General features: G+C 42.8%; 1 protein-coding gene across 1 annotated transcript in view; it reads right to left on the bottom strand.

Annotated features, from left to right (window-relative positions):
* The window catches only part of LOC144591288 (voltage-dependent L-type calcium channel subunit alpha-1S-like), a gene marked incomplete at its 3' end in the record, with an annotated part of 47,224 nt that extends 30,752 nt beyond the window's left edge, over positions 1 to 16,472 (bottom strand). Inside the window, exons 1-6 of the mRNA XM_078395545.1 lie at positions 16,455 to 16,472; positions 12,332 to 12,435; positions 10,183 to 10,334; positions 7,464 to 7,548; positions 4,670 to 4,830; positions 2,520 to 2,745 (exon numbers count right to left, since the gene is read on the bottom strand). Of these exons, the coding sequence (XP_078251671.1) occupies positions 2,520 to 2,745; positions 4,670 to 4,830; positions 7,464 to 7,548; positions 10,183 to 10,334; positions 12,332 to 12,435; positions 16,455 to 16,472 (746 nt within the window). The remainder of the gene's footprint in view (positions 1 to 2,519; positions 2,746 to 4,669; positions 4,831 to 7,463; positions 7,549 to 10,182; positions 10,335 to 12,331; positions 12,436 to 16,454) is intronic.
* Positions 16,473 to 19,638: the final 3,166 nt, after the last annotated feature.

Genomic DNA, 19,638 nt, shown 5'->3' on the forward strand with positions numbered 1-19,638 from the left:
TCCGCAACGGAATACTACAGATTGCCACTTGAACTACCATGGATTTGTTTTATAATTGTGTTTTCTCTAATGTCTTGTTTTTAGCAGTCTTTTACTTTTCACTGTCTTGTGAAGCTTGTGTAAATTATGTATGTTTTGTGTTTTGGCAAATTGTCTGACTCTATGTGCCTGCTGTAATGCTGCTGCAAGCAACATTTTAATTGCACCTATTCCTTGCCATTCTTGTGCATATGACAATAAACACAACTCGACTTGACTTAAATCTCCAAGAGACTTAGCAAAACTGATACATCAGTGGGTAGAAGTAATGAATAATGATCCCCAGAAGCTTTAGCCTACATCCTTGTACCATTAATCGTTGTCATCCCTTTAAATTTATCTTACGTAAGGTTTTCCATTGATGTCTTCCTGAGCCGGTCTTGCTTGGTTAATAATTATACAACTTAGCTCTATTAGAGCATTGAGCATTATTAGTTATGAAAATGAAAGAGGACCCAGATATCATCAGCACAGATAGTTCTGCGTATGTTTCCAGATTGAGAATTGGATATAATATGACTGATGAATTAGGGAATGTTATTTGTAATATGTGCGACAAATTGGTTAGAACACAATTTCGATCAGGAACTTGAAAACTACTTAAATGTTTGTTTCAAAATGGACAAGTGGAAAAAAACTGCCCTGTGAAAAAAAAATCTGGGGAAAAATCTGTTTCCATGTAACTTTTCCACATTAATTAGATGTCATTGTCTTTTAAGAATATAGGCTGTCAGTTTCACCACAGATGGCAATTGAAGATGACAAGGGATTAGTTCTATTGATATTTGTGCAATGATATATTGTTAAACAATGTCAATGATATAACCGTTAGCATTGTTGATGACTACAGGCCTGTCGCACTTACCTCTGTAGTTATGAAGACCTTTGAAAGACTTGTGCTGGCCCAGCTGAAAAACATCACAAACTCCCTGCTGGACCCCCTGCAGTTTGCATATAGGGCCAATAGATCGGTGGACGATGTAGTCAATCTAGGCCTGCACTTCATCCTCCAGCACCTAGACCGCAAGGAGACCTATGCCAGGATTCTGTTTGTAGAATTTAGCTCTGCTTTTAACACCATTGTGCCAGAGCTACTACACTACAAACTCTCCCAGCTGACTGTGCCTGAACCCCTCTGTCAGTGGATCATCAACTTCCTGACGGACAGGAAGCAGCATGTGAGGCTGGGAAAGCACATCTCGGACCCGCAGACCCTCAGCATAGGAGCACCGCAAGGCTGCGTACTCTCCCCTCTCCTTTACTCTCTCTACACCAACGACTGCACCTCCACAGACTCCTCTGTCAAGCTCCTCAAGTTTGCGGATGACATTACCCTGATTGGACTGATCCAGGATGGGGAGGAATCTGCCTACAGAGGGGAAGTGACACAGCTGGCATCCTGGTGCCATCGCAACAACCTAGAGCTCAATGCTCTCAACTAATTGTGGAACTAATTGTAGACTTTGGAAGAGATCCCCCTCCCCTCCCCCCACTCACCATCAACAACACCATAGACACATCTGTGGAGTCATTTAAGTTCCTTGGAACCATCATCTCCAGGGACCTTAAATGGGGGGCCACTAAGTGGCCACTCCACAGTCAAAAAGGCCCAACAGAGGATGTACTTCCTGCGGCAACTGAAGAAACACAATCTGCCACAGGCAATGATGGTCCAATTCTATACTGCTATCATTGAGTCTGTCCTCACCTTCTCCATCATGGTCTGGTTTGGCTCAGCCACCAAGCACGACATCCGGAGGCTGCAACGGATCGTTCGCACAGCTGAGAAAGTTGTTGGCTGCAACCTTCCCCCCATTGACGAACTGTACACAGCAAGGGCCAGGAAGCGAGCGGGCAAGATCATCTCTGACCCCTCTCACCCTGGCCACAAACTCTTCGAAGCACTTCTTTCTGGAAGGCGACTCCGGACTGTCAAAGCAGCCACAGCCAGACATAAAAACAGCTTTTTTCCACGAGTGATAGTTCTACTCAATAACCAAAGTCTGTAGTCTCTTTTTTGCTCTGGTTTATTTTCACCCACATGTTTAGACCATAATGTTGTATCCTTATTGTTTTGATGTGGTTATGCTTTATTCCTAATTGTTAACTGTATGTTTGTGTTGTCATTTGTGAGCGAAGCACTAAGGCACATTCCTTGTATATGCATATTTGGCCAATAAACTTATTCATTCATTCATTCATTCATTCATTCATTCATTGTTAGGTTGCAGTTAAAAAAATAAACCCAGAGCTATTAAGCGGCTTATTTTTGAAGATAATGCCAGAAAAAGTGTTATTGCGCGTCTGCAAAGCTTTAGCTCCCAACCCCCTCTTCCCCTTTGACATAATCATTTTTATAACACGATTGTCCTTTATGCAAGTTTACTTAGAAACACAAGTACTGTATTATAGCAGAACTATCAGTAACTGACCACTGAATTGTTATAACATTTTTACATGGACTTCATGGTCCTACAAACCTGGTGATTTTGAAGATCCTCAAGAGTCGGATACAACGGAGAACGGAAATTCCCAGCGGAGACATTACTTGCACCTCCACCAGGATCGTCTCCAGGATTCCTACACACACCACTAAGCAGTCAAACCTGTTAAAGAGAGAGACAAAGTAGGCCTGCAGACCCAGGCTATATATCTTCAAGATCATCTCCACTGTGAACAAGGACAAGAGCACCTTGTTGGCAATGTCTGCAGTACAAGAAAGAAAGAGAGAATGAATAAGTGAGAGGCTTGGAGGGATAGATAGTATAAAAGGAAGAAAGGAAAGATTAACATGGACAGATGGCTGGGTACGCAGAGTGAAAATGACAGGGAAAAGAAAGGACAAGAGAGAATGATGTTATCACAGGGGGAAGAGAGAGGTTGAGTGAGTGAGGTAGGGAGAGTTATATTAATATAGGGAGCAAGTATGGTGGAAAGAAAGTAATGTTAACACAGGGAGGGAATGTACTGGAGAGTGTTCTCTCTTTTAATTTAATTCCTATACTTTTCTATAGTATGAAGCTTTACTGGCACATGCTTCTCTTTGTTCTTTTTCTGATCCAAAAATTAAGGCACATGGGAATCATGGAGACTTGTCAGATTGATTCAAAATTGGCATGGCCATAGACGTCAAAGGGTAGTGGAAGAGGGTCATCATTCTGACTGGAGGTCTATGCCCAGTGGTGTTCTGCATGAATTAGTTCTAGGACCTCTGTCATTTGTAATATATATTAATGATTTCCCGGCCGGCCGGACAGTGAACCCGCCCAAAGGCTCATCAGACGGCGTAACCGGGAGCGAGCTGGAGACGTCGGATGTGAAGAGCCTGGGCTGGTAGGAGGGTGAATCGGGGTAATGCCTGCAGTGCCATCAAGGTCGGTTGCAGTAGGTGCCCCTCGGGACACAAAGATGGCCGGACGAGGAGAGGGACAGTCAGTTAGCGGGACCTGCGGGACCTCCTTTAGTGAGGATTATATTAGTCAAAAACATTTAAAAAACAACATTGAGGTCGGGTTAGCATATTGATATTACGCTACACACGCTAATGATATTAACGTGGAGAGGCCAGGATGAAGGGAGATATTGACAAAGGAGAGACGACAATTAAGAGAATGAGAACCCACATAAGAATAGAAAGGGAGAGTGAAACTATGCCAACAGTGAGGCACAAATTGAGGAGAAATTGACAGCAAATGAATCGTGGCTGACAGAGATAATCATATTGATGGAGCCAAAGAGCTGCGAGAGGAATATTAACAAAGAGAGCATGAATGACATTTATACTACGAGCGTGATAATTACAGAGAGAGTCGCAATCGTCAGAGTACCATTGAGATAAGGTGATTGTGACATGAAAGACAGAGGAATAGACTGAATATTAACACAAATACAGATATAGAGAGGGAGAAGGTAGCACAGAGACAACAGGTGAGAGAAATCAGCAGAGAGAAAAAGAGATGGGTTGAACATTGAATAAACAGGATTAGCAGAGAAGATGGGATGGAAAGAGGTATATTAACAGACTAAAAACAATAAAAGGTGTGAATGGCATAAAAGAACATGGACGATGAAAAGATAATAATACCGCAAATTAACCATTGTCATAGAGTCATTAGGACATACAGTAGGAAAACAGATCCTTCGGCCAAACCCATCCAATTCAATCAAGATGCCCATTTAAGCTAGTCCCACTTGCTGGTGTTTGACTACTCTAAACATTTCCTATCTATGTACCCATTCAAATGTCTTTTAAATATTATTATTATACTTGCTTCAACTATTTTCTATGGTTGAAGAAGTGAGGAAGCAAGGAGAGCAGGATCAAGAGAATGTTTAATAGAGAGGTAGAAAGCAAGAGAGTGATATTAACGGACACTAAAGGCCAGCCTCATGTTAACACAAGATCAATAGAAAGAGTGACAATAGCAGGAAGAAACACTGTGAAATTAATACAGGGACAGAAATAACTGAAAGAAGGAATGTTTGTAGCCAATGCATGGATACCTGCAACTGGATTTGGGAGAGGGCATGGAGGCTCATGGCCCTATGGCCCACGATGGAATTGTACACAGTTTCTCTGCATCAGGAACTAGACAGAGTGGGAGTTGCATGCCATCCATTCTGTTCTTACCTTGAACATCAGTCAGCGAGTCGGCCTGATGGTGATGCTCTAAAGCTAACATTAGTGTATTGAGGAAAACCAAGAATATCACCAGCCAGTAGAAGAAGTCGGATTTCACCAGCTCTCTGCATTTCCTCCTGAATATTGGGTTGCATCTTTGACATCGCCAGCTGTGGGAAGCCAACAGAGATCACTCCAACTATCTTTGTTGATTTGTGCATGTACGTAAGCCTCCGTTTATTCCTCCCCTGTGACAAATCCTCCCCTCCCTCTCAACACTCTTGGATTGAGAGCCCTGCAGCTCCACCCTTGCTCCTTCCCCACCTTGTCGCAACAGAGACAGAGACCCCCTAGTCCTTACCTTCCACCTCATCAGCCGTCGCATACAACACATAATCCTCCAAAATTTCTGCCACCTCCAACGAGATCCCACCACGAGCCACATTTTCCAATCTTCACCCTTTTCTGCCTTCCGCAGAGACCTTTCGCTCTGCAACTCCCTGGTTAACTCATCCCTTCCCACCCAAACCACCCCCTTCCCAAGTACCTTCTCCTGCGATTACTGCAGATGCAACACCTGTCGCTATACCTCCTCCCTCGACTCTGTCCAGGGACTACGACAGTCCTTTCAGGTTAGGCAGAGGTTCACTTGCATCACCTCCAACCTCATCTACGGTATCCTTCTTAAACATTCTCGTAAATCTGCTCTGCACATTTTCCAGCTTAACACTTATTTCCAAGAGCAGGGTGACTAAAATTGAACACTGTACTCCAAATCCAGCCTCACCAACTTCTTGAACAACTGTAACTTAACATTCTAACTTCCATACTCAATACATTGACCGATGAAGGCCAATGTGCCGAATGCCTTCTTGATCACCATTTCTATCTGTGATGTCACTTTCAAGGAACCATGTACCTGCACTCCTAGATCCCTCTGCTCTACAACACACCCCAGACTCCATCCATTCACTGTAAAGGCCCTGCCCTGGTTTGCTTCCCAAAATGCAACTCCTCACACTTATCTGCATTAAACCCCATTAACCATTCCTCAGCCCATTTGCCGAACTGATCAAGATCCTGCTGTAATTTTTGATAATCATCATCGCTCTCAATAATACTACCCACTTTGGTGTAATCTGCAAACTTACTAATCATGCCTTGTACATTCTCATCCAACTTGTATCATAAACTACAAACAGCAATGGGCCCAGCACCGATCCCTGAAGCACACCACTAGTCACAGGCTTCCAGTCCAAAAAACAATCTTTCACCATCTTCCTCTGTTTCCTTCCATAAAGCAAATTCTCTATCCAGTAATCTAGGTCTCCCTCCATCCCATGTGATCTAACCTTCCAGGACAGCCTAGCAAGTGGACCCTAATCAAATATCTTGCTGAACGTTTACAGCTTTGTCTTCATCAACCTTGTTGGTTACTTTTTCAATAAACTCAATCAGATTCGTGAGACACAATTTTCCATGTACAAAACCATGCTGACTACTATATCAGCCCATCTATACAAATGCATTTATATCTTGTCTCTCAGAATACTTTCTGGTAACTTGTGTACCACATATGTCAGCACTTAAAAGACGGATAGAGCAGTTTTAGTTTTAGTGAAGAAGAAGTTTAGGACTATTTCCTTTGCTGTGACACTGCTACTGTATGGCCGAGCCGTAGAAGACAGAAGGTAGTGGTGAGGGATGTTTTTCTGACTGGAGTTCTGTGATCAGTGGTTGTTCTGCAAGGAGCAATGCTGGAACCTCTTGATAACAATATAAATTAATGATTTGGATGAAAATATAGGCAGTATAATTAGAAAGTTTACAGGTTATGAAAGAACACAGCAGAATATAGATCACTGCTACCAATGCAGCACTTCCTCAGAGCAGACAGTCTACATCATTTCGTAAAACTCTGAGAACAAACTATTTAAAATTCACATGGCTCAGCATCTGGGTTCTGTTCCCTTCTTCTTTTGGATTCACCAGGGCCCTGGTTCCATCACTCCTTTTAAACACACTGGGGTTCTGGTTCCAACGTTTCTCTTAAACACACCCGGGCCCTGGTTCCCAGGCTCCTTTTAACACACCAAAGCCCTGGTATGCACACTCCTTTTACACACACTAGGACCATGGTTCCCTCTGCTCATTTTAAACACACCAAGGCCCTGGTATCCACACTCCTTTTAAACACACCAGGGTTATGGTTCCCTCTGCTCATTTTAAACACACCAAGGCCCTGAATTCCCACATTCTTTAAAACACACCAGGGCCCTGGTTCCCACACTCCCTGTAACCTCACTGGGGTTTGTTCCCACACTCCTCCTCAACTCTGTAGGGCCGTTTCTCACATGCCCTTTAATTTCACTGGAAAATCTATTCCTGTATCTCAAATAAAAGGTGAATTTAAATAGTGTTGGTCTATTACTAGGAGTAATATCTGACAGTCCAGAAAATCTGCCATTCCAGCACTACCAAGGATGTTGGATTATCACAATTTTATTACATTCTCATTTCTTTTAGTGGTGTTTACATCATCAACAATCTGTCTTAGGGACAGTAGCATTATCCACAACGCACAGTTAATAATATCAAGATTAATATTTAACATATTGTAGTTACCTCCTAGTCCAATGCTACGACTGTATCCAATCAGAAAAAAACCCCTAACTTCTCATTGTATCATTTCACCTGTCCTCTTTCATCACCACCCACATTAACGCCAGCACAAGTGCACATTGTTGACCATTCTGACAGTACATCGTGAGAGGCAGGCAGCAGTTAGTCTGTGCTGACTTACATGATACGTGAGAGCAGACTCATTCCCTCCATCTTGAGTAGTTCCTGAGAGCCCAGGGAGCCAATTTCATCCGATGCCAATATTCCTGCAGAATGAGGCAGAGACAAAGTCATTTTTTATTGTGTTACCGTAACTCTGTGGTTACACACATATTTTAGTCAAAGGATTGTGGGTTTGTGTTGGATTACAGCAGTTTGAGCACATCTGGTGTACAAGATTCTATGAAAGAACAATTTGCATTTATATAGCATTTCGCAAGTACTTTGAAAAATAGTCACTGCAGTAATAGAGCAAATACAAAACCCTATCATGCAGACAGCAAATAATCAGCAATGGTGATTTTGTCTGAGCATCAATATGGCCAGAACATTGCAAGTCTGCCCTATTTTTCTTTAAATTGTGCTCTGGGATCTTTTAGACAGACTCATATATCAAGGGTCCTGCTAATCAACAAGCACCTATTCACACTAATCCTACACTAATCCTATTGTGTGCAGAAAGGAGCTGCAGATGCTGGTTTAAATCGAAGATAGACACAAAATGCTGGAGTAACTCAGCAGGGCAGGCAGCATCTCTGGAGAGAAGGAATGGGTGACGTTTTGGGTTAAGGCCCTTCTACTAATCCTATTGTATTGTATTCAACCTACTTCGTTAAGGACCCTGCACATTTTCAATCTACACTTTATCTGCAGCTGTACCATTACATTTGGCACACTGTATATTTTTCTCTTTGCACAACCTGTTGTTCTTGTGTATGGTTTGATTGGGCTCCTTAAGGTTTGATTTCATTGGATAGCAGACAAATCAAGTTTTTAATTGTACCTCAGTACATGTGGACATAATAAACCAATACCAAATATATTTCTCCAAGATTTCCTCCACTAATCCACAAACTTGGCCCAAGTTTACAGAGGGAAACAAACCCACCAACCTGCACATCTTCAAGATGTGGGAAGAAACCAGGGCCACTGGAGGAAATCGACTGATTCACAGGGAGGATATGCCAAGTCCACTAAGGCATCACTGAAGGTCAGGATTGAACCCAGTTCTCTGGCACTATGGGGCATCAGCTGCACCAGTATTGGCAACCAATGCCTCAGTTTAAGATTTCTTCCAAAAGGAGTCATTCCCAACGGTACAGGACTACCACAGCAGTGAGGTAGTGTGTAATGTTGTCAGCCTGGACATACAAAGTAGTCACAGTTTGCAAGTGCAATATCAACAGATTGCAAAGCTTGAGAATATAGTGCGATGATTTGTGAGGTTTTGATTTCTTACTAAGATTTAATTTTGTGCTTTGCATTTAGACTTCAAATGTATTAAATTGTAATGTTTCATTCAGGCATCAGGCAAGTGGTAAACAGTGGCAGGCAAGTGTCCCTTTGGTGATCATCTGTTGAGAATGTGATAAATTTGGTCAAATGAGAAGGAGCTGAACATTACATGCAGAGCACACTGCAGAAGATAGTTACCATAAAAGCAGAGTGAATAGAGGCAGAGACAAAGGGCAGATATCAGCCGTGCCTGCACAAAATGTTATATAATGCATCAATAAATGATGAAAAAGATTTCTCAATGGAATACAGTAAAACTCAAACATTGCGGCATCCAGGAGGCAAGAGTGTCAACAGTGTTTAATTGTCATATGTACCGGCCACAGAACAATGAAATTCTTACTTGCTGCAGCGTAACAGGCCTGCTAATAAAATAATACCAGATAAATATATATAATCAATAATAAAATAAATTAATAACAGTAATACTAGGTAATCATAATAGTGCAAAACCGAAGTCCATAGTACAAAGACAAACCCCATAGAGTAATAGTTGCAGAGCATCATGTTGTGCACTGTTCAAGAGCCTGATGGTTGCTGAGAAGCTTTTCTTGAATCTGGTGGTCACGGTTTTCACGGTCAGCAACCATCAGGCTCTTGAACAGCCTATCATCATTCCCTCTTTTCCCAGCCTATCATCATTTAGACAGTAATCAATTCTAATGTTTTTAAGAACCACCCAGTAAAAAAGTCATTTGTTCATACCATCTGTTCCTGCCAGTGAATGAATTCTCACTTCTGGCAGGAACAGATTGTATCTCACAATCTCATTTTGCACACTTCCCCATATATGGGACCTTATAAAAAGTCTTCTGAAAATATTTTCACACCACATCCAGTCCTTCTCCCTTGTTATTTTACTAATTACCTTGAAAAGCTCCCATGGGTTTGCTGAGCATGATTTCCCTTTCATATTAATATGTGCTGCAGGTGCTGGAAATGGAAATTACCTTTTTTTGAAGGTTTGTTGAACTGAACAAGTAAGTCTGTTTCCCTCTCCATAGATGCTGACTGAGTCTCCACAGAAACCATCTGACCCAGAGAGAGGACAGTTTGAGGATGGAGAACATAAGAGGTCAGGACTACATGATTAAGAGATATTTTCTGTTCCGACACCACGGACAGTAACCAATATTAAAGTTGTTGATGTGGTCTTTGTGTTTTGGACATTTCAAAACAATCCCCACTTGCATGCGTGAAATTACAAGTTGTGGAAGGCTAATCAACTAAAAGATTAAATTGAAGCTGTATCATTATGCAGCCTTAGAACTAGGTCTTATTGTTTCATTCACAGAGAACCAAGTCGCTGACATAACATACAACATTGTGTTTTAAGACGCTCACGATCCCGAGGAACCGTATGGTTTGTCGTCCTGGCACCTCACCTTCCCGATGTCTGACATGGTCCACATCAATATCCTCAGCGTGTGTGATCCACTCAAGGTATCCTTTCAGATCTTCATCCAGCTGCTGCTTCTCCCTGAACTTCTGGAAGTCTCCTCGGGACTTGGCTTTCTCTCTCTCCCTGGAGAACTCCCTGGAGAACAAACAGTCAGCAAGTTACTGCTAAAGTGAGTACACATGGTCACTTTTGTACTGACTGGAAGATCTGTCCGATTAAAACAGAGTGCACTTGCAAACTAATCAACTGTACAAATGGCACCGTTTGGAATTTATTTTAGATCATTACTTTGCCCTGTTCTCTTGTGTCTGCCACGCCTGCCAACAGGATACAATGTGTAGTGAACCCGAGGCCCAGCTGGTACAGTCAATCTCTCAGAGTACAAGAGACCCGGTCACCTCGGGTGCCTTTTGCATGGATTTCGTTCTCCCAATGAGCATGGGGGTTTCCTCTGGATATTCCAGTTTCCTCCCACATCCCAGAGACAGGCTGATTGGTCAATTAATTGGTCACTGTGAATTGCCTCTTGTGTGCATGTGTGAGTGGTAGATTCTAGGGGGAAATTATCAAATGTGGTGTGAATAAAAATAAATAATAATGTAGGACTAGTGTAATTGAATGTTGGATAGTTGACACAGAATTGATGTGCCAAAGGGATTGTTTCTGTGTTGCATTTCTCAAGGATGTCTCTCCCCGAAATTGTTAAACATATCATGGTCACAGGAAAAATAAATCAGTGTACCACACTCCAGAAAGATTGAAACAAACTCTGGGTGAGGGAAGCATCAGTGAAGAAAGGAATCGGTGACTAGCGTTCATGTGATCAGTGAAATGATCCCTAACAACCTTCCAGAAATTGTTGCGGATGATGAATTGCAAGAATCATTGGGATGATTAATCCCTTTTACATATTTCCTCTCACCTTAAACCTATGTCCTCTAGTTTTTGCTTCCTCCTTTCTTTGGAAAAAGACTGTGCATTTTTTACATCTCTCACTCTCCTTCACTTCAAATAATAAAGTTAGCCCGAGCCTGCTTTTCTCAGCTATGTTTCTGTTATGGCTGTAAATATACCACAAAAGATATTTGGTTTGCACTCCATGACATATACAGTATGTCACACACCAGGTCAGTAAGTAAATATTGGCTATTATTGTCTAGTTGCCCTGTGGAACCATGGTTTGAACATGTATGCCTCAATGGGTCATCTCCATGGGTGTGGAACCAAACAATTTATAGGCTGGGCTGGATGAGGGATAATGGTGATAATCCCCTTCCCCTTAGGCTACTATTTGCATATCTTGGCACGGTATGCAAGCACAGAATTTCACTGTAACTTATCACATGTGACAATAACGTATTCAATTCATTTCATTCCGATGTTGCGATTTTGAACAATTCAATAACTACAATAACTTCATAAAATTTTGGTTAGAATTTATTTGGATTATTGTGTGCTGTTCTGGTCACCCCATTACTGGAAGGTTGCGGAGGTGATGGAGAAGATGCAGAATTCATTCACCAGGATGCTGCCTGGATTAGAGAGTATTAGCTATAAGGAGAAATTGAACAAACTTGAATAGTTTTCTTTGAAGTACTGAGGAGTGACATGACACAAGTTTATCAACTTTTGAGAGCCACAGATAGGGTCGACTGCCAGAATCTTTTCCCCAAATGTTAAATATTAGATGGCATAGCTTTAAGGTTAGAGGGGTAGTCTAAAATAGACGTGTGGGGCAGGGATTTCTTACATGCCTGAAACAAGCTGCCAGGGCTGGTGATGGATGCAGATATGATTATCATGTTTAAGGGGCTTGCAGATGGGCACATGAATGTGCAAGGAATGGAGGCATTATGAACACCAACAGGCAGAAGCGATTAGTTTAATTTGATGTCATGCTCGGCACAGATATGGTGGGCCAGAGGGCTCATTCCTGTGCGGTACTGTTTACTTTTACCCATAACATCCTCTTATTTCCAGATCTGAACCAAATTTAAATTGTTAAGGAAAATCGAAGGGACGAGTGCGACATTAGTCTGGCTGGATCATACATTGTTATCATGGAGACTGATGGGCATTGGTATGATGGAGATGACTGCTATTATGCTGGGATTTTTCTGATTTCCACTCACCCACTCAGAACACCAAGGACCAGATTGAGCACAAAGAATGATCCCAACAGGATAAGGCTGACAAAGTAGATCCAAGGCCACTCGTTACCAATGGCATCGTTAACCTGCAAGATACGGATACAAGGTTCAGTTGACAAATATAAAATATGTATTTATATATAACCCTTACTGCACCAAAACATCCAATGAAATTTCACGGGTATATTATCCAAGAGGACTCACATAGCCAGATCTTGATTAACTGGTAAAAAAAAAGGAGAGGTAAATGAAACTAACAAAATTAAAAGGTATTGACTGTAGAATGTAAACATACAAACCCACCAGAGGCACACAAATACACCTATTGGCAGCAATGAATGGACATGCAATTGCATCACACGAGCCGAACAAGGAGTTATCTAAAGAGGGAGCAAAGATCCAGCAGACAGAACACAGCTGTATAGAGAAAGAGCACAGGAAGCCATTCAGACCCTTAGGTCTGGTCTGGGTAATATTGATCATCCATTTTAGTATCCAGTTCCCTTCCTCCCCATTAATCTTGAGTATTCAGAAAAATCTCTATCACTTCTTCAATATATTTACTGACTTGAACTCCACAACTTTCTGTCGTGGAGAAACTCTACTGGTTCACACTTTCTGGGTGAAGAGATTCTTCCTGATCTTGGATCTCGTATCCCGATGCTTTGACCCTGATTCCAGTCTCACGGGTCATGGGAAATATCCTGCATCTTAGCCAGTCTAGTTCTGTTGGAATGTTACACCTTTCTATGAGATGCCATCTCACTCCTGTAAATGAACTTTAGTCTAATTGAACCAATGCTTTTTCAAATGTAAGTACCCCATCCCAGGAATTAATTCAGCAAACCTCTGTGGAACTCCTTCCATGGCAAGAACACACTTCCTTCGATCAAAACTGCACACAAAACTCCAGGTGATACCTCACCAAGACCCTGGATAAGCTTAGAAAGACATTCTGACTCCTGGACTCAAATTCTCATGCCATTAAGGTCAACATACCCTCCGCCTTCCTAAGGGCTTGCGACAGCGGAGGCTTCGGCCGTGGGCCCTGCAGACCGCAACATCGGGAGCTCGCAGGTCCCTGGCTGGCGACCGGCTTTCAGGAGCTCCAGCCGTAGCAGCTTTGACCGCCCCGGAGCGCGAGGTACGATCGACCCGCTCGCAGGCCCCTGATCGCCCTGCGTGGCCTGGCACCCGGTGGGGGCTCAGGACCTTCATCGGCCTGCTCGGCTCGGCTCGGCCCTCGGACTTTCCATCGCCCTTCAAAAGTTGGGAGCCTCGATCGCCTCGTGGCGCCACGGGAGAAGAATGAGGAGGAGATAATGACTTTTCTTTGCCTTCCATCACAGTGAGGGTGTGCCTGGAGCAATCACTGTGATGGCTGTTTGTGTTAAAATTGTATCTGTGTGTCCTGTGCTTTTTGTTGTCTACTGCCGGACCCTGACGTGAGAGGACGCTGGCGCTATTTGTTCGCCACTTCTCCGTCAGGATAGTTTGTCCGTTTGTTTTTATGTTATGACTGTTTTTGTAAAGCGCTTTGAGCACTTGGTAAAGCGCTATATAAAATAAATGCTTATTATTATTATTATTATCTATCAACAATAAGCTGCATCTGCCATACACATTAGAGCCGCTGCAAAAAAAATTCACAGCCCACACAACCCTCCAGCTATATGTCATCTGCAAACTCGGAGATGCTGCATTTAGTTCCGTCACCCAAATTAGCAATATGTATTTGCTAATGTATTCAAAAATTGGGGCCCAAGCCTGATGAACAATGCATTCTACGCTCGCTACACATGCTGGTATACATTGATAGTACCAAAGAAGAGATGGTCAAAAGCTTCGTTCCTAGGAATAAATATCACCAGCAATTTATACTGGACCAGCAATATTGAAGCAATGCCTTCACTTCCTTAGAAGGCTTAGGAAGTTCAGCCTGTCCCCAACACCCCTCAACAACTTCTACAGATGTGCCGTAGAAAGCATTTCATCGGGATGCGTCACAGCCTGGTTTGGGAATAGTTCCATCCAAGACCTCAATATGTAGAGTTATGGATGTAGCCCAGACCATCATGCAAAACAACCTCTCTTCCATTGACTCCATCTACACTTCATGCTGCTACGGCAAGGTCACCAGCATAATCAAGGATCACTCCCTCATCTCCCAGTATAGTACAGTATAGTACAGAAATAACCCCTTTGGTCCACCATGTCTGTGTCAACCATGATGCCAATCTAATTCCATCTGCCTACACATGATCTGTATTCTTCCATCCTCTGTCTGTTCATGACAATAGACAATAGACAATAGGTGCAGGAGTAGGCCTTTCGGCCCTACGAGCCAGCACCGCCATTCAATGTGATCATGGCTGATCATTTACAATCAGTACCCCGTTCCTCCTTCTCTCCATACCCCCTGTGTCATGTGTCTGTTTAAATGCCTCTCAAGAGTTGCTTCCATCCCCATCCCTGGCAGCGTGTTCCAGGTAGCCACCACTCTCTGTGTAAACAAATCTTGTCATGCACATCCCCTTTAAACTTTCCCCCTCTCACCTAAACCCATGCACACTTGTTATCCTTGCTTTGAAGCAAACTACCACAAAATGTGGCAGGATGAGTTTCATTGACTATCTTCATTTCATTCAAAAGCAAAAGACTGCAATTGCTGCAAAGTTATAAATAGGTGACTGAAGATGGGGAGAGGGGAAAAAATGCAAGAACTCTGAAAAGCAGGAGCTGTGAAAGCAATTGCTAGCAATCTGCAACAGATGGGAATGTTAGAAATAATCGGTAGGTCAGGTAGAATCTGTGGGTAGAGAATCATCGAATTAACATTACAAGTCAATGACCTTACATCAAAACTGGCCTGTCCGACACAAACTGGATAGAATGGTTATCCAATAGTTTTTTATTGAAGTATTGAATAAGATCATTGTTGAGCATACGACAGAAGCTGGTGTTGGCAATCTCAGAAAGGAGCCAGGTGGCTTTCAGAAAGAGGGTGGGTGTGCAGACCAACTCACTACTCTATGATACATAATGGAAATGTGTTTACAATGACCATGGCAAATCACATAAACTTCAGAGGCTTTGAGGAGGCTTTCATCAGCATTTACAGGACCACTCTGCCAAAGGTTCTACTCCAAGTTTAAATGCTCTGCTGATCACTGTGGGGCCCAGTGTGGAAGTGGAAAACGCGCTTGACAGGGGGCGTGTCCTCTGTAGTGTCTACAATTGCACAAATGTAGTGCACAAATGTAGTGCACAAATGTAGTGCACAAATGTAGTGCACAAATGTAGTGCACAAATGTAGTGCACAAATGTAGTGCACAAATGTAGTGCACAAATGTAGTGCACAAATGTAGTGCACAAATGTAGTGCACAAATGTAGTGCACAAATGAAGATGCATCAAAGATCAGGTGCATTTCCTTCTCATTCCTTGAAGAGCTTAATTTTGCAGATTATCTCGCCCTCCCATCACAAACCAGGTGCAACAGAAACAAGTGAACTCAGTGCATTCAGCAGCAAATTAGATGGAAATCAGCTGCAAAACATAGATATACTTTGACGCCTGTATGAAATGATAATGTGCCTGTAAAACCACAGTAGGTAAGAATTTCATTGTCCGGGTTCATATCTGGTGCAGATGACAAATAAACACACATAAAACACTCTTGAAATGTGATAATCTAACCTTCAGCACTGCCTCACCATCACCAGTACAGAGAGGGTGTCATATTCCCATCAACACAGACTTGGGCAGCATCAACAGCTGGGGTGGTGAGGCTAGCCAGGACAAGCAGCACAATTGAGTCGTGTAATAGACCAGCTGCGAGACATTTAAATGCATGAGCGCTATTGTGATCACCTGATGGTAACAAAGTTTACAAAGGCAACAGAGTTTCTGACAGCAGTGGAGATCCCTCACCCTGTGATTTACATTTACAGCAACTACAGGAAGGCCTCTATTGTGCTTGGAAACATGGTTGTCAGGGCAGCCTGCAAATAAGAATAAAGAGCCAGGGACTACCTAACATCATACTGACCAATGTACAGTGCCCAGTAAATAAGATTGAGGACCAAAGGGCAAGTCTACTTTACCAGGGACATGAGAGACATGACTCGCCCTCAGCTCTCCAGACCCAGCTCTTCAGGCTGATGATTTCATTGTCCATTTCACGGACCAAACTGCATCAGGAAAAGGGAGAGGCGGCAGCGTGTGCCTCATAGTAAACTTGTTGTGGGGCTCAGATGTGGTGGTCTTGTCTAACACCTGCTTCCTGCACCTGGAATATCTAGCAGTATCATCATGAAGGTCTAAATCCTGTCCCAAGCAGATGTTCGGCTAGCACTGAAGGAGCTGCATGGTCAACAAACACCAGGCAGCATGTACTCTCGCCTTTCCCATTAAATCCAGGGCTTCTACAAGGTTACGTTGAGAAAGTCACTTCCTAACTACTACCAGCATGTTAGTTAGCTGCACCAGAGGATAAAATGTCCGGTATTTGGCCAAGAGACAATACTGTGACAAACCTCAGGCCTTGCCACGATTGATGGGTAGTCAAGTAATCACTTGATTACCCATCAATTGTGGCAAGGCCTGAATACTGTAACAGGCTACAAAGCAAAGTCAGACAGCAGCGTAGATGATAGTACAACCCTCCCTGATGAATAATGCATTCTACGCTCGCTACACATGCTGGTATACATTGATAGTACCAAAGAAGAGATGGTCAAAGGCTTCAAGTTCCTAGGAATAAATATCACCAGCAATTTATCCTGGACCAGCAATATTGAAGCAATGCCTTCACTTCCTTAGAAGGCTTAGGAAGTTCAGCCTGTCCCCAACACCCCTCAACAACTTCTACAGATGCGCCATAGAAAGCATTTCATCGGGATGCATCACAGCCTGGTTTGGGAATAGTTCCATCCAAGACCTCAATATGTAGAGTTATGGATGTAGCCCAGACCATCATGCAAAACAACATTTCTTCCATTGACTCCATCTACACTTCATGCTGCCACGGCAAGGCCACCAGCATAATCAAGGATCACTCCCTCATCTCCCCTGTTCCACCAGGCAAGAGGAACTTTAGCGGACTTCATCATGTGGACTTTATCTGGTTGTACCCTTTCATCGTGTGCACTGTGGATGGATTGATTGTATTCATGTACAGTATTTTTGTTGACTGAATAGCATGGAAACAAAAGCTTTTCACTGTAAAGCACATGTGACAGTAATAAACTAAACTAAACATTTTTAAAAACAAAAGACAGACACAAAAAGCTGGAGGAACTCAGTGGGAGGCAGCATCTCTGGAGAAAAGGAATAGGTGATGTTTCTGGTCGAGACCCTTCTTCTGTCACCTATTCCTTTTCTCCAGAGAAGCTGCCTGTTCCACTGACCCACACCAGCATTTTGTGTCTGTCTTTGGTTTAAACCGGCTTCTGCATTTCCTCCCTACACCGTTCTTTACACTAAACTTTCTACCACTGCTACTCCTCCATCAAAGATACCTGTTGCTCCATCCCTCACCCACACTTTGGAAAATCAGGCAACCCGACTGTGCTCCTTCTTTCTGAATATAAGCAGCAATTGAAAAGCGCAGCTTAACTAGTGAGAATTGCACAGAGGTGGTCAAGGGAGTCAGAGTAACAACTCCTTGATTGCTTAGCATCAGGAGTCTGGATGATGTCCAATGGACCTGAACGAATACCTCACAGTTGGCACCAACTTCATAAGAAAATGTGTGGAGGAATGTGTTCCCACCAAGTCCATTGGAATATTCCCTCAATATCGGGCTGTTGTTCACCAGCTAAAGCATGGTATTGAACACCATCATACCCTCCAAATATAGTATCAAACTCAGAGAAGTACGTCGCTGCTCATCCCTTTGCAATTAGATCCTCGACTTTCTCAGTGACGGTCATAATCAGTATGGATAGCAACAAGCTTCCTCCTTGATGCAGGAGCACCTCAAGGCTGTGTGCTCATCCTCTCTCTTTAATTATGACTGTGTGGCAAGACATAGCTACATCGCTGTCTTTACATTTTCCAGCATAGTGGGCAGAAGGCCTCTTCCTGCGCTGTACTGTTCAATGTTCTACGTTCTACGATGAGGCAGAAACAAACCAAGATGAAGAAGCTTCATCGCTGCCCTAAAGACCAAAGGCACAACAGGCAGCAGGCAACACTGAGCCATGTTGGGAGATATTAGGTCACATGGGAGGAGGGTGATCATATGATGAATTAAGGAGCATCTCCAAGGTGATAACAGATATAGAAGTGAATAGATTTGGGTTGCAAATCCTAAAGCTTCAGGAAATCAAGGCTGTATGTATAGCCACCAATGGAGGAACAATTAAATTCAGACACGGACAAGGAGCGCAGGTGTCTGCCAGGAAATTTCAGATATAAGAGAGTGAGACCATAGGTATTATTTGAAGAGAATTGTACAAATGTAAAATCAAGGAGGCGCTTAGGTTAATGAACAGTGGAATGACCAGTGAAAGCACATTGTTTGCAAGGTCCTCAAACAAAGTGTGAGATGAAAATATGTTTCAGAAAGTAAGAGCGCTCAGAAATATATGTCTGGAGTAAAATCACAGACTGGCACTTACAAATGCCATTTGCTGATGAGTGGCATGTTCTAAAAGAATTAATGATTGGTGTACACCATCAGATCCAACAGTGCTCAATCCTAGTTGCCAATAGGATGTGGGAGGCGCTGGAGAGAGATTTACAAATTTACAAGATGATGCCAGAAAAGCAAAGACATATGTAATAGGAAAGGATAAACAGACTGCTTCTACTCCTTCTGGAGAAAGCTCAGGGATGACCTTATAGAAGCCTTTAAAATTATGAAAGTTGAAATGCAGAATGTTTCTTTCTGTGGGGAATAGTGTAACTATAAGCTGCAGATGTAAGATAGTTGAGAAGAAATCCTGCAGAAAAAATAATGACTGTGGAACTCAGTTCCCCAGGGACTGGTAGAGATAAACAGCAAGGAAGTATTTCAAGACAGGCTGTACAAGCAAACTTGGATAAAGAGATCGAGGGCAATACTTATGGATTTAGATCGGAAAGGGTTAAGGCATGGAGTAGTTGTGATAAATAAAATGTTTCTGAATCCAAACTATCAATTTACTGTTGGATCCCATGCATCTTAATCTTACAGATCAGCCTACCATTATGGAGTTTATGAAATCCTTACTGAAATATGGTGAAGAGGCAGGAACGGGGGTACTGATTGTGGATGACCAGCCATGATCACGGTGAAACGGC

Source organism: Rhinoraja longicauda, unplaced genomic scaffold (genome assembly GCF_053455715.1).
Source record: "Rhinoraja longicauda isolate Sanriku21f unplaced genomic scaffold, sRhiLon1.1 Scf000802, whole genome shotgun sequence".
In the NCBI taxonomy this organism is placed as follows: Eukaryota; Metazoa; Chordata; class Chondrichthyes; order Rajiformes; family Arhynchobatidae; genus Rhinoraja; species Rhinoraja longicauda.